The following is a 14,245-nucleotide window of genomic DNA, read 5'->3' on the forward strand; positions in this document are numbered from 1 at the left end:
AAGAACTGAATCATTGAACCAGTGCAAAATATGTAGTACTAGTACTACACTCTTTTGCAGGTTTTCCCTCACTGTGTCAATAAAAAAAACACTAAACTGTATTTATTACAGATTTAAAGCTTCACCACAAAGTATTAAACTCATAGATTTACCTCTGAGTACACATATTAAAATGAAATTGAATTGAATGATTTTATTGTCATCACACAAGTATAATGTGATTTAAAGCTTCATCACAAAGTATTAAACTCATGATTTGTTGAATTTGACTGTTTTGTTTAGATCATTATTTCATGTGTGTATGTGGAAGCTATTGTGGGGTGAAAATTGATCTGACTGCATTTGGACAGAAACTGCTTACTTGTCAATAGTAAGCGATGTGACCTTCCAGCAATTAAAGAGATGGCAGTGAATCATTGAGTCATTATAGTTGTTTTTACTTTTCATCCAGGCATGAGCTTATCATGTCCATTTAATTATTTCCAGTTGCTTACAATCAAATCTTATAGAATTCCTCTTACAATTGTATTTTAGCATCATCATTCGAAACTCTGAGAGGTTAACTGCTCCCCCTGCTGGTATCTTCCACCTCATCAGCTGCAGTGGGAGGGCTTTTCAAAGACATCTCTCTCTCTCATTGGCTATCTGAAGAGTCGACTGCCACGACACAGTGGATGCTGCACAGGATCTCTTCAGCAGCATCATTGCACAGTGGATCCACATCCACATCCTCCTTCTCTTACCCTTTCGTTTTTCTTTTTTCTCTACCTTTGCTTATCCACTTCTTACTGCCACCCTTCATCCCCCGTAATCTTCTCTGGGAGACGCTGCTGAGGATCTTCACACTCCAGCAGGAATAGAGCAACGACGGCAGCAGTCGATCTGGTAGGTGTGCTGAGGCCTGTCTACCTCCATACCTCCCTTAGTCCTGCAGCACAGGCAAGAAATCACACTCTCCTTTGCTCTCCATCAAGGACCATTTATTTGACAGTCTATGAGAGAGAGAGAGAGAGCGTGTGGGCAGCGACCTGGAAAGTACGCAGGGAAGGCTACCACACCCTTGTATTTACCGGCAGAGTGTGGCATAGGATGAATATAGTGAATTTATTCATATTCCTTTTTTTCATCTCCATTTTTCTCCTCTGCTCTGGTGCTTTTCTGCTACATTATTCGACCATTTTCAGATACACAAACAACCAAAAACTTTACTAATCTGTGTATTACACTAAAGGTATTAGTGAGAGCATGCGGTAACCATATGTTCTCATCATAATTCTATTTTTTCTTATCTTCATCATCAACATTTTCACTCATATCCTTCCTTCTATCTCATCCATAAACTTCTCCCATTTAGCTCATTTGCTGTATCCATCTACCTGGCACCCCCCTGACCCCAGCCAGCTGGTTACCTAGGATGCCTTGTTCCAGGCCACTCCGCTAGGCCTTAGCAGCATGGGCGGAGCTTGGGCGAGAAGCGAGAGAACGGATCGTACCCTTCCCCTCAGGACGGGCACGCTGGCGGGTCACCCTCCTTCAGCTTCAGATGGGCGAGGACGCTGAGAGCCCCAAGATCAACCACACCTTCCTACGAGACTATGTCACTGAAGGTAGTACAGATAATTTAATTTTTACCTTTAGTCATTAGATTATATGACTCACTAGACTTATTTTATGAGACACGCATGCATATACTTTGTTCCCTTCGATGGGGAAGTAGTTCTTTTGCTTGACTTTGGTGCGAGCAGCATGGGATCAATTCCCACCCAGTGGCAGTGAGAACGATTGTGTGTCTCTGTGTTGTTCGCCTTTTGCTCAGTCAGCTCGGATCCAACATGGCGTTGACCCTAACAAGAACAGGTGGTGTTGAAAATGAATGAATGAATACATTTGTAGCTCATCCACTCCCAATTTCATTCTCTTCCAAGCTGATGTTATCTCGACGGTGGAGTTCAACCAGACGGGGGACCTACTGGCCACGGGAGATAAAGGAGGCCGGGTGGTCATCTTCCAGAGAGAAACAGAGGTCAGCACCATAAATCCTTAAAAAAACAAAAACAAAATCACACAAAATCTGTCGGCAACAGATAATGCTCTCATGGTCAGACCCTATAAACATAATGGTTTGGCTCTTGTAATTTTTTACCAGTCTAAAGGGGAGTCTGAGGAGGTGGTGGATTGTGGAGACTCGGGGGAATATAATGTATACAGCACCTTCCAGAGCCACGAGCCAGACTTTGACTACCTGAAGAGTCTGGAGATTGAAGAGAAAATCAACAAGATAAAATGGCTGTCAAAACAGAATGCTGCGCACTTCCTCCTCTCCACAAACGGTGAACAATTTCAATGATTTTTTAGTGCACATTGCATCTAGAATTATTGCCAGGGAAATCATTCCTCTTTTGTTCTAAAAGCTCACAACTGAATGTGATGGAGCAATGAATACATCCACAATTATTCTATTTGCTTTTTCTGGCCATATCTTTTTTGGCCACTTTTTGCAAGGCTAGGAATAATAGGGTTGAAGCACAAAGATCCCAGAGTCTGATCCAATTACATCTTATCCTAAAATGTATTGAGTCTCATATTGCTAAGAAATGCAGTAATTGTCTTGCTTAATCTCGTGAATCTGCCTGTCTTTGTTTCCAGTACTTTGAATTAAATGCAACAATATTAGTTAACAGGGACTGTACCCTCAATCGCTTTACTAAAGTCGTGCATATGCTCCTTGCAGCCTCTAGAAGGCATACTTGCATGTCAGACAGCGATTGCTATGACATGCAGTGTTTTCTCAATTCATTCTTATGGTATTCAGTAAAATATGCATTCTGATGATTAGTAATTAATACCTTTACTGTTTGAGTTTTACAATTTAAGAAAACATCCGATCAACTTATTTTCAGTTTTTTTTTTTAATTATTTAGCTATGTTCTTGGACTACTTTGTGTGGACAACTGTGTCCGGTGTTGTAAAACTGTTATTTTGACTACCCCAGATAAGACCATCAAACTTTGGAAGGTGAGTGAAAGAGACAAAAGACCAGAAGGTTACAACCTGAAAGATGAGGAAGGCCACCTAAAGGACATCTCCACCATCACTTCCCTGCAGGTGCAAACACACACATACACACACACACTGAAACGTTTAAATGCACACATATAAATTAAAATGGATATGTCTTTTAGGTGCCAGTACTGAGACCGACGGACCTTATGGTCGATGTCCGCCCCAGACGGGTGTTCTCCAATGGTCACACTTACCACGTCAATTCCATCTCAGTCAATAGTGATGGAGAGACCTACCTGTCAGCAGATGACCTGCGTATCAATATGTGGCATCTGGGCATCACTGATCGCAGTTTCAGTATCCTTTTCACCGTGATTCCATAATATATTATACTTCTCTTTCCATATTTTAGTTCATGAATTAGATTTTTTTTACCCTCAGACATATACAGATTTAAATTTGGTATTGCTTTTCTATACATATGGTTATTAGAAGGAGAAAAATCCTGCAGAGGAAGCACAGTTGCTGACATACATGCATGTGTGTACTTGCACTGCTTTGCACCAGTTAAGCTTCTGCAATGACATACCTACTGCATTGTGAAAAAAAAACACTCTTACCAAGAATATACTGTGTATTTCCTAGTAAGAAAAAGTTTTCATCACACTTAAAATAAGATAACATCTTTAAGTATATTTTTGATTGTATATTAATGTGCATTTTTTGTCTGTTTCGTGTTTGTTCTATTGGCAGATGGTTTGCTTATTATAAGCAATAAGTAACTTAGTCTTAACTCATTCTCGAAGTAGTAGTTTTTTTCAGTGGAAAGCGCACATGTTTTTAGTCGCTTTAAAGTTAGTTAAACATGAACTAAATCTGAAATCTCTGGCCTGAACTCATGCTTTGATATGCCCTACAATATACAGTATAGTCAAAAGGAAGATATGTTTATTGTGTTTCTGTTTCTAACGGGTGCCTTTTGTGATTACCCATTAGAACAGAGGCTGACCTAGAAAACAAGATTCTTCATCTTATTTTAAAGAAGGGTTTAAATAATTCATAGAGCAAGTACACATTCCTCTGAACCTCTCAGGAACACCAAAAATAGAACAGTGAGAGGAGCAGCATGTGCATGCATGCTGGGTTTGGTTGTGGTGTATGTTTATCTTGATTGAGTGCCGAGGTGCGATCGCGCATATTCATTTCAGTTACGTGCTTGTTGCCCAAATAATTACCACTTACCAACCAAAACATCTGGTACACTCCCGTATATATTATTTTACAGACAATATCTACATATATTGCTGGAATATTGTGCCACCCCTGTATTTTATGACCTCTGACAGTGCATTTTACTAGACATTGTGGACATAAAGCCAGCCAACATGGAGGATCTTACAGAGGTGATCACGGCTGCAGAATTCCACCCTCAACACTGCCACTTGTTTGTGTACAGCAGCAGCAAGGGAACCCTGCGCCTCTGTGACATGAGATCATCTGCTCTTTGCGACAAACACACAAAATGTAAGCACATCAAACAATTTCAAAGGAATAAATTGTTTTAAACATTATTTTTCCTATGAACATTGGACTGTTTACCCAGTGTTCGAAGAACCTGAAGATCCAGGCAGCCGCTCCTTCTTCTCCGAAATAATTTCCTCTGTGTCGGATGTCAAGTTCAGTCATAGTGGACGTTACCTGCTGACCAGAGACTATCTTACAGCCAAGGTGTGGGATTTGAACATGGATAAAGGCCCTGTGGAGACATATCAGGTTTGAATATGTTAATATTTGATTCACAATAAGATACAAGGGTTACATTTTGGTGAGGAAATGATTTTTCTCTACAAATTCTGGCATCTAACTTTCAACTTTATCCAGGTCCATGAATACCTAAGGAGTAAGCTGTGCTCACTCTATGAGAACGACTGCATCTTTGACAAGTTTGAGTGCGTCTGGAACAGTTCAGACAGGTGCGTTTTATCAACAGACACCTAACCAGTCTGCATATGTTAACAATGTGCAATTCGAACATTTTGATTAGTTTAATTTCTAAACAGGAACACCACTTTGAACACTTTGTTTAAAATTCTATTTGTTGAAAATTGGGAGTCAAAGGAAAAGTATTCAATGAATAAGTCTTTCAAACTTACCAAAATTACCATTTTTCAATTATTTCTAACAAATTAAGGGGCATTTGACCATGCAGGTTTCAAGTTAGAGTTACATTATTTCTCTCCTTCTAAAGTGAGCCAAGAGACAATTTCACAAAAATCCATACAAACTACATCCCTGCCATTTGTCTTTGTATTGACAGTGTAATCATGACCGGAGCATACAACAGCTTCTTCCAGATGTTTGATAGAGAGACAGGACGGGGAGTGACCCTTGAGGCCTGGCGGGAGAGCAGCAAACCGCGTGCTGTGTTACGTACCCGCCGGGTTTACACCGGAGGAAAACGTCGCCGTGGAGATGTAGGTGTTGATAGCTTGGACTTCAGCAAAAAAATTCTGCATATGGCTTGGCATCCATCAGAGAATATTATTGCTATAGCAGCTACCAACAACTTGTACATTTTCCAGGACCGTGTTAACATGGAGACACAGTGACATAGGGATGGGAACAAAGTGAAAAATGGACAAACATTTTTACTTACAGAGGGAAACATGAGGAATAGCTGAAAAAGAATTTACAATGATTTGATCCCATAGTGTGTTTCCCACCCATCTCACTGTTTTTGTAATTGAGGTGCAGGGACACCACTTCATCTCCAATGATCATATAATTTTCCCTCCTTGTGTGTTTTTTAAAGCTTTTGACAACATTAGACAGCATGTTAGTTAGCAGGACTATTCAATCGGAACAAAATCATGGTTGAACTATGGTTATTTCATTTCCACAAGTAATAGAAATAGTGGAAGTGGAGAGCTTGTACGTTATGTACTCACCACAATAACCTCAATTTATTTGTTTTTGTCACTATTGGGTGATAGTTGAAGCAGCTTTCTCTTTTAGAGCAGTGCTCTTGGAGATTGCATCTGAACCCATTTTTTTGTCCACTTTGCAATAATAATTCAAATCACAGTGCAAGATCTTGTCTGCTTTTAAAACATGAGCTATTTTGCCCATAACAAATGTACACTTTTTATTGTATGCTGTAAATATTCAGTGTTGAGTTTATGCCACTACCACTTTAGTTTCTAGAGTCCTAAACGTATGAAATAGATTGTTAAGTACACTACATGGACATAGACCTCATTTATAGAAGCAACTCAATAATACAGAAGAAAACTTGACACAATAGCTTTGGTTTATGAATATGTATTGCTGGTTAAATAGAGAAAGGAATTATGCACAAATCAAGATTTGAATTTATGTAAAGAATTTTAATGTTTGGCGGGCTCGTGTTGACTTAAAGCTGCTATTTCAAACTCTACTCCTTGTACACAAATAAGTAAAATAAGAGATTTTAGAAAGTTAAAATTATGGCCAATTAAATACAAATTTAATACAAATGGGCTCACAAAGCAATTTAATTTGTAATGACTATGTTTATGATCATCACACAGAGGGAAACTGCATAAGTAGTCCCTCTGGTTCACCATATTGTTATAAGGAGAGATGATTCAATTTGAGGAAGGTCAATGTCATTATGAATACCATAACTCGTATATTAGGATCAATGTCAAAGTACCTTCCTGCAGGGTTTCTAATGTACAGTAAATCTACCATTGAAATAGACGTTGTTTTTGTCACACTCTTCACCTCATATTGCCACAAAATACGCTGGTGCACAAATGAGAGTCACAATCAATATACAGTGAAATGTTTGTAGTTAAGGTGATTGTTTCAAACTGAATTGTGTGACCAAGTCACATGTTGATTGTTTACAGTGAAGTGTTTATTTTTAAGTGACCTTGGTCCCAATGGGACTGTTGTAAGTGGTTTTGAATGATGGGTGGTTTCAGTGCAGGGTTAGAATGGATTGTTTTATAGTTGGTATGTAGCGTGGTTGGTTATGTGAAACCATGCATCCCAAGAAAAGAAATTTGTTGAACATCATCACTCTTCACTGAATCTCTGATTGTCATACATTTACACAAAAGGACCTTTCAGGGTGTTTGTTATATATCTTGGATGTAGAGCTTGAACAAATTGGTTAGGAAAAATCTAATTCATTCCCCCTCAAGAAAATGGTTTATGTAATAGTCACCATTATTTACATTTCTGGATGCTAATATGTGAGTTTTAATCAATCAATTGTGGATACAGCAATTTACAATGTAAGAAAGGATTTGGGTTCAGGGGTGCAGCAGCAGCATGTTGCCATTACTCAATCTAATATTTGGGAGAAAAAAAATAATACATTGAAAAAGCAAATGTGAATGATAGAATGTGCATTAATAAAATAAATTAATCCGATTTCATTTAGTCATATTTTTTGTCTTATATTGAGCCTTCATACTGTAAAAATGACAATCTAGCTTTAGTTGGGGGATGAGGAACAATATATTGCTAATAAAAGAAAGAATTAAAAATGACTTCAGGAAACACAAGAGATGCAATGATGCTATGATATGCGAAACAAATTGGTCAAGGGGCACAGGGAAGAGAACCATGTAAAAGCTATAAAACAATATTTTATTTGTCATTACAACAAGTGTGATGAAAAGTATTCCAGGCTCGGCCTAACCGACACAATGATAACCACTTATCATATTAGGGGAATACAGGCAGGAGTTTCAAGACATGGAAAACTATGTAAAGCTCCCTGGAGAGTGAAATAAAAAAAAAATAATAACTGTCGAACAAACATGCTCTTTTAAACTAACAAATTGAAGTTTTGAGGATGATTTATTGCTCTCACTTTTTGAATGCTAAACATCAATATCCTTTTTCTTTGCAAAATGCATAAAAACCTGACTCACAAAGCTGACTTTTGTATTTCCGACCTCACTTTTTCCTAAACGCTAACTTCCGCAATCTAGGACATGAGTAAATCTCACAAAGGTTATCCTGCACACGTCAAGAGCATTTTTTTTGTTCCAGCCAGCGCCTGGGTCTTACTACCCTTAAATGGAAGTGCAACACCCTTAAGCATAAATTTATGCCAAACAAAAGTAATCATTACTTTTACCACAATCAAGTCTATTTTTGAGTCTGTCCTCAGCTAGTCATTTTTACTGACAGGAAGGGAGAAAAAAAGAAATCAAATGCAAAATTTAGAGCTTGCATTGTCGTACGTCTCCAGTCTTTCTCGATCTTTACCTGCCTGCCTCCTGGAGATAGTGGGGAAACACAATCCAGGCAGTTAATTGCCTTTAACTCAAAGGCAGGGGTTTTACCACCTAGCCGGCCCTCCAGCTTGGTGCAGAACTCCACCATATTACCTGGTTCCAGGTTAAGCAGGATATGTCGAAACTCATGGCTGGCCATGAGTATGATATCCCTGCCCGGGTCGTCTGTCTCTGTGGTTTTATCCCTGATCTTTCCTACGATCACTTGAAACCGGTAACTGTCAAAGCGCTTGACATGACAAACGTGTTTAGCCAGAGCTTTGATCTGACACATCTCCTCCTCTTCTTGCATTCGTAGTAGCATGGGCACCGAGACGTGAACTGGAGTGGGAATTGAAGCAGTGAGTTTTGTCATATTCTTTGGTTCGCATTTTGGGTATGTTTCACCGTACAGGCATCGCAGCCAATCCCCAAGAAACACAGGTAACATGTTAATGACAGACTGTGCGCCATTCTCGGTGTCAGCTACATTAACATGCTTAAATTTGCCTGTCCAAGTGACTCTGTGTCCCTGTAGATGGCTACAGAAGATCTGCGTCTTGGCCATACCTTTGGATTGCCAGGCAGGGGGACCACATACCTCACTGTACTGGTCCCAAGTCAAGGTGGAGTTGTACACTTTCTGACCCTCTGCGTGATACACATAAATCGAGAAGAACAAGATGACCATGGAGATGCAAAGTAAGATGAGTTTAACTGGGCCACGGTGCGTCACAGAGCTAAAAACACCCAAAATAGATGTGCTGAATCGCGTCCAGAGTCGAAGTGTAACGGGTATGGCACATACGACTAAAGTAACAATCATCTTGGTGAGCTCCAGCTCCAGAAACCACTTGAAGAGTTGGATTAAGACCATGATGGCAAGGCCCACTGCCAGAATAGGAAGTGCAAATAGGAAGAGAAAGTAGGCCACACATGTGCGGATTATACCCACGGCAGTGGAATTCTGGAGGAGTACCACCGAGAACTCACACCACATGAAGCATACGAGGTAGGGAACAAGGATGCAGTATGTTCCACGGAATCCCCGCTTTCTGGCCATGCTAATAATAATAGAGAGGATAAAATCAATTAATAAGAATCAAAAATGCAAACTCATGAATCCGTTATAAATTGGGATCATAACAGTTTGTGCCCAAGTAGGAAATATATTTTATGATCATTTAGAATTTGTGTATTGCTTACCTGAAGAAGAGGTAAAAAAGGTAAACATACAGCAGGCACGGAATGCTGAGTTGCAGGACAAAGGATTCTCCTAGAGGTAGAGTTGCAAACGTACGTCCTAAAATGCCAATCATTGTAATGTTTCCAGGCAGGAGCTGCGTCAGGCTACAAACAGAAGACGCAACCTGGAATAATATAAAATATTTGACTTAAACTAGTGTAAAGAGGAAAAAAAACACAACTGTTGTGCCAAACATGAAAAAAATGGGTCACCACTCTAACCTCTATAACCATTGCTCTTCGTGCATATGTTGAAGCCATGGGACTGAGGCCCTGATAGCTGACAGCTGTGAAAAAGATGGCCACCGTAGATAGCTCTGAACAAGGGATCCAGCCCTTGTCAGCAACAGGGAAGGAGAATATGACGAAGAAGACAGATAATAAAAAGTAAAGGTAAGGCTCAAGATTATTCCATCCAAAGTCAGTCTCTGCTTGCTCAACATCCAGACCAGGTTCAAAACGAGTTAGGAGAGATGTTAGGGCTCGAAAGTTCTCCCAGGTCTGTAAATGCAAAGGGAATTGATCATGCCATTAGAATTTCTAACATGTGCATGTATTCTTTGACAAAAGGGTCCTCTACAATTTATGGTTGTTGACGATTGCTCACCTTACTACTCTGAACAACCCGTAATGTGCAAATAATCATGGAGATGAAGGAGAGATAGAAGACCAATAGCGGGATGACAAAGGAAAACAGGTCGATGGTGAGGTTACTAATGAAGAAGAAGAAGATAAGCGTGTTGACATGTTGTGTAGGGATGATGGTGCTCAGCCATTGGACGCCGGCTCGCGATGCCCAGTCCACCAGGTGCTCCTTCACCTCCATTAAGCTATCAACTGGATATTGCAGCATCTGATGAAACCAAAGATAACACATTAATAATTAATCTCAACACCAACGCCAAAAATTAATTATATTGTAAAATACCATTAATTGTGACTTCATATCAATCGCTTTTTTAATAGCGCCAGAATGCTTGGTGTCCAGCATCATCCCCTTCCTGCCAAAACTCCAAGACCCACTGCGATGGTTTTTGTCTTCAGATGGCGGTAGCTCAGCCTTGTAAACCAAAACAGAGCTACAATTATACTCAGACATGATAGATTTTGTTCCATTATTATGTCTGTTTTGATTTGTATTAATACATGCATTCATTCAACATTACCTCTTTTTCATCTGTCTTTTCCATCTCAGACGAGGACTGAACGATACCTTGAGCGTAATTTTTAGTCATCTCAACAAAGTCGTCCAGGTCCACCAATTGATTGGCTAAAAAGACAAAATATATTGTATTCCAGTAAGAGGAAGCATTTATTTTAATGGATACTCACGCTCACTGGTGACCATGTTTTCCAGTATTTTCTGAGTCTGGTCGGATGTAGAGCCAGGTTTCCTATTTGCAATGTCCCCTAATGTTTAGAGAAAATGTCAAAATTTATTTAAAAACAAAAACAAAACAAATAAAAAAGTCATAATGCCAGTGCAATTTTTTTTTGCAGGAGCAAATGATACAACCATAAGTACAATTTGGGATAACTCCTAAACGGTATTCTTTCAGTTGTCTATTAGCATAAACATAAGTAATGTATATATTGATACTTGCATTATTTTAAATACATCTATAAAAATACTTTGGATTGCTTACCCCATGGTTTATTGTCTATGCTAACTCATAAATACTTCTTGCAACTCCGTAGCACAAACCAACTGAAGGGGATTTGTAACAAATGCCAACCCTCTGCCTTGACATATGTACAACCCAGATTAGGTGACACACCTTTATGGGATGCAAGTCCATGAGTGGATTCTATGGGACATGGATGACGCTCATGCTCGAAAGCAACGTCTTCTAAGGTTCCTTCATGGAACATGGACATGATTATTTTTTATTTATGTACAATTGAACGCTGAAAATGCCAGTGTGCCACCTATATGGGCAACTTCGACTTTGTGATGTCAATGAAGTAAAGGTAGTGCGTGTCATCCGCATCGGATAAAAGACTTCCTTGCACAAATGACACACTTCGAATGAACACACGCCTTCAGACTTAAATATAATAATGTGAGTCTCTTGCTGGCCATGGATGTGAGTGTATCTCTCATCAAAAAGATAACTTTAAATCCACTGTCAAAGTGTCAGACATTTCCTTCCACCTTCTGTCATTTTAATGAAGTGATTGCCACTAATTGACATGACCTAACTATTAAATAAATGCATAGTTATGATAGCTTGTACCATAACCTTATTGATAAAAACACCCACTTCCAAACACACATAAACAAATGAAGAAAAAAACCTGTGCTATGCATGTTGCACAAAAACAATGGTGGCTCCTACCCTGCTCTGCATTGACCTGGGTGACATTTTCCAACATCTCAGCCATTGCCACTTTAGTCTTCTTCTCTGGATTAAGCTTCCAGTACATCATCATGGCTGCTTTTCGCACTGCCCTCTCAAATTTACTCTCCGTCGACAGCTTCCGGACATCTTCCTCATTCTCCACAGTGATTCCTGAGTCAAGATGCCAGGGAACAAAAAGATCAGTAAAAATCTCTTTTGACCCATCCCCCACATCACACACACAGGTCCACATATGTGTTGGCACAATAACCTATTTTTTGAATCCAACAGCGCTGCAAGGCTCTTGCTGCACTCTTTCGTCCCTGTTTTGCTGCTTTTATCAACCAGTTAACAGCCATACGATTGTTTAACTCTCCATTTTCCTCTTCAGCAAGAATTAAATAGTGCTGACCAAGCTGTGGACAGAAGAGATGTAAAGAAGATTAATTACTGTGTGAAAACCAAAGGCAAACTAAGGTAGAGGAGAAAGTAATCTAAAAATCTGATATTGAAGCTACAGATTAATCTAAAAGACATTTTGGATTTCCTTACTTTAGTCGTCTCTGTCTGAAGGGGGGGAGAAAAGAGGCTATCAAGTGACTATTTGCTAATATTAACTGACAGCTTACTATGGTCTTCACAGACTTTTATAGGTTTGCTGAGGAATGGAACTACAGACTATCTCGTTTTCAAACATGAAAATCTGTTCCATATATATCAATACTGAGGGAATGACATTATTGCAAAAGTATCTAATTGCTCTTCACTTGCCTAACATGTGGTTATTTAAGAGTTTGGAATGTTCAAATACATGATACACCTCTTTGCTTAAGGAGTCTATTATGCATGTGGGATTGATGGCTTTTATGAAGTCTAGACTTTTATTAATCCATTGACACTCTTTGTTGTCAATATTAGCACATACACAAGTACATTAGCACATTATCATATCATTTGTAGGAATTAACACATCGTGAAACCATATTTGAATGCAAAGCAATATTTTATAAATCATCCTGGTCACTAGGCGTCATATTGCAAGTAGATAAAAATAGACACTCGCTCAAAAGCAGACAGCATGAACTAGCACAGTTGAAAACAATGCCAAGAGCCAATTCACTCCACTCACCCGGGTCTGAGCTCTTGCATCACCCGCATTGGCTTTCTCCTCTATCTGATCCTTAGATAGGTCTTCCTCCAGCTCCTCATCTGGAGCAAAAAAACAGGAATTTTGGTAACATATACATCAGTTAACATGCATATTATCTTATATCAATGATGGTCAATAGACAAGTTCTCGGTAGAGCAAATTTGAGATTTTCCCCAAAGCTGCTATGAATTAAATAGTCTGGTAATTTGTCATTTCACTCTCTGTCTTACCGCCTTCTTCATCAGTGTCATCTTCTGCTTCAGCTCTTCTGAGTCGTTCTTGTATGATCACTTTCTGAGCTATAGAGGCAAAGGTTCTTCTCCTCGGGAAGGTAGATTGGGAAGAATCAGTAATGGGTGATGGGTTGTTACATTCCATGTCATCAGAAGAAGGGTGGCTGGAAAGTGTTGATGATTCAAACATATGAGGAAAAGACTGTTCTGGTGGCACCTCCATAGGATTGTTTTTTTCCTCCTTAAGAGAAGAGATCTCATCTAATGAAGATTTGGACTCCATCAGTTTAGTAATGCAATGTGAGGGTGAGAATTTAAGTGCCACAAGAGAGTCAGAAAGAATTTATAGTAGGTTAGAGATCAAAATCTTTGGGTGAGCCGGGAAAAGTTGTCCATTCAAGTAGACCCATATCTTCTGGGTATTTTAAGTTGGCTGGTGATCGTCGTCTTCTTTCTAGCCTAAAATAAAAATGTAGGACAGTATAAAATACTTTTATTTAATGCACAATTAAGGCACTTTTATTTCATGTATTGTAGTGTACAATGAGTTTCAGTACTAGTACTAGTTTGTGTACTTTATGAAGTGGTTGTTTCTGACACCAACGTGCTGAAACATGATAAAGTGATCATGTGACAACTGTTCATTTTGAAGTAGAAACACGTGGAAGGAATATTTACATTTGATCTAACAGCAGTATTCATGCAGCTAGAAACAAGAGTTTAGAGTCAAATGACTTACAGAAACGCAACTTCAACACAGCACACATTCAAACAAATACTTAACTTACTCGATTAAAAAAAATACCAGATATCTTCAGACTAAGGAGGTTGTGTACTCTTAAAGTTGCTGTAACGAAGACGATCAACGTCTGACGTGCCTAGAAGAGGAACACTGGTCCAGGAACATAAACTTTGTGACCCACCCTCTTAAAATACACTCTTTGCAGATTGGTTAGCAAGAGCGAAAGTGAGACGTCAGTTTTGTCTCATTGGCTA

At 39.2% G+C, this 14,245-nt stretch overlaps 2 protein-coding genes across 3 annotated transcripts; one reads left to right on the forward strand and one right to left on the reverse strand.

The window, feature by feature from the left end:
• The first annotated feature begins 756 nt into the window (after positions 1–756).
• ppp2r2ca (protein phosphatase 2, regulatory subunit B, gamma a) lies at positions 757–7,425 on the forward strand. 2 transcript variants are annotated; one of them, XM_077718111.1, is made up of 10 exons: positions 757–885; positions 1,355–1,607; positions 1,926–2,023; positions 2,147–2,330; positions 2,993–3,105; positions 3,183–3,360; positions 4,363–4,527; positions 4,607–4,776; positions 4,885–4,976; positions 5,321–7,425. In XM_077718111.1, exons 2-10 carry the CDS (start codon positions 1,544–1,546, stop codon positions 5,610–5,612), a joined length of 1,356 nt encoding a protein of 451 aa, XP_077574237.1. In that variant the 5' UTR covers positions 757–885; positions 1,355–1,543; the 3' UTR covers positions 5,613–7,425. The 2 variants fall into 2 exon arrangements, with proteins under 2 accessions (XP_077574237.1, XP_077574238.1); XM_077718112.1 differs by having other exon boundaries at positions 1,429–1,607.
• Positions 7,426–7,623: 198 nt separating this feature from the next.
• On the reverse strand, positions 7,624–14,163 carry wfs1a (Wolfram syndrome 1a (wolframin)). Its single transcript, XM_077718108.1, has 12 exons — positions 14,038–14,163; positions 13,247–13,708; positions 12,996–13,075; positions 12,138–12,282; positions 11,864–12,037; positions 10,857–10,934; positions 10,691–10,794; positions 10,453–10,584; positions 10,132–10,377; positions 9,747–10,025; positions 9,486–9,649; positions 7,624–9,343 (listed from the first exon to the last, which is right to left on the reverse strand). The coding sequence occupies exons 2-12, from the start codon at positions 13,530–13,532 to the stop codon at positions 8,170–8,172; spliced, it is 2,862 nt and encodes a 953-aa protein (XP_077574234.1). The 5' UTR covers positions 13,533–13,708; positions 14,038–14,163; the 3' UTR covers positions 7,624–8,169.
• Between the last annotated feature and the right edge of the window lie 82 nt (positions 14,164–14,245).

The sequence above is a fragment of the Stigmatopora nigra genome, chromosome 6, assembly GCF_051989575.1.
Source record: "Stigmatopora nigra isolate UIUO_SnigA chromosome 6, RoL_Snig_1.1, whole genome shotgun sequence".
Taxonomy (NCBI): domain Eukaryota; kingdom Metazoa; phylum Chordata; class Actinopteri; order Syngnathiformes; family Syngnathidae; genus Stigmatopora; species Stigmatopora nigra.

Bases quoted from the DNA above. Each gene is read 5' to 3' on its own strand.
- wfs1a (XM_077718108.1), bottom strand. From the start codon at position 13,532: ATGGAGTCCAAATCTTCATTAGATGAGATCTCTTCTCTTAAGGAGGAA. The intron at 12,283-12,995 runs GTGAGTGGAGTG...TTCTGTCCACAG, and splicing joins ATGCAAGAGCTCAGACCCGG to CTTGGTCAGCACTATTTAAT. The intron at 9,650-9,746 runs GTTAGAGTGGTG...ATATTATTCCAG, and splicing joins GAAGAGCAATGGTTATAGAG to GTTGCGTCTTCTGTTTGTAG.
- ppp2r2ca (XM_077718111.1), top strand. From the start codon at position 1,544: ATGGGCGAGGACGCTGAGAGCCCCAAGATCAACCACACCTTCCTACGA. The intron at 2,331-2,992 runs GTGAACAATTTC...TGACTACCCCAG, and splicing joins CTTCCTCCTCTCCACAAACG to ATAAGACCATCAAACTTTGG. The intron at 3,361-4,362 runs GTATCCTTTTCA...GCATTTTACTAG, and splicing joins CATCACTGATCGCAGTTTCA to ACATTGTGGACATAAAGCCA.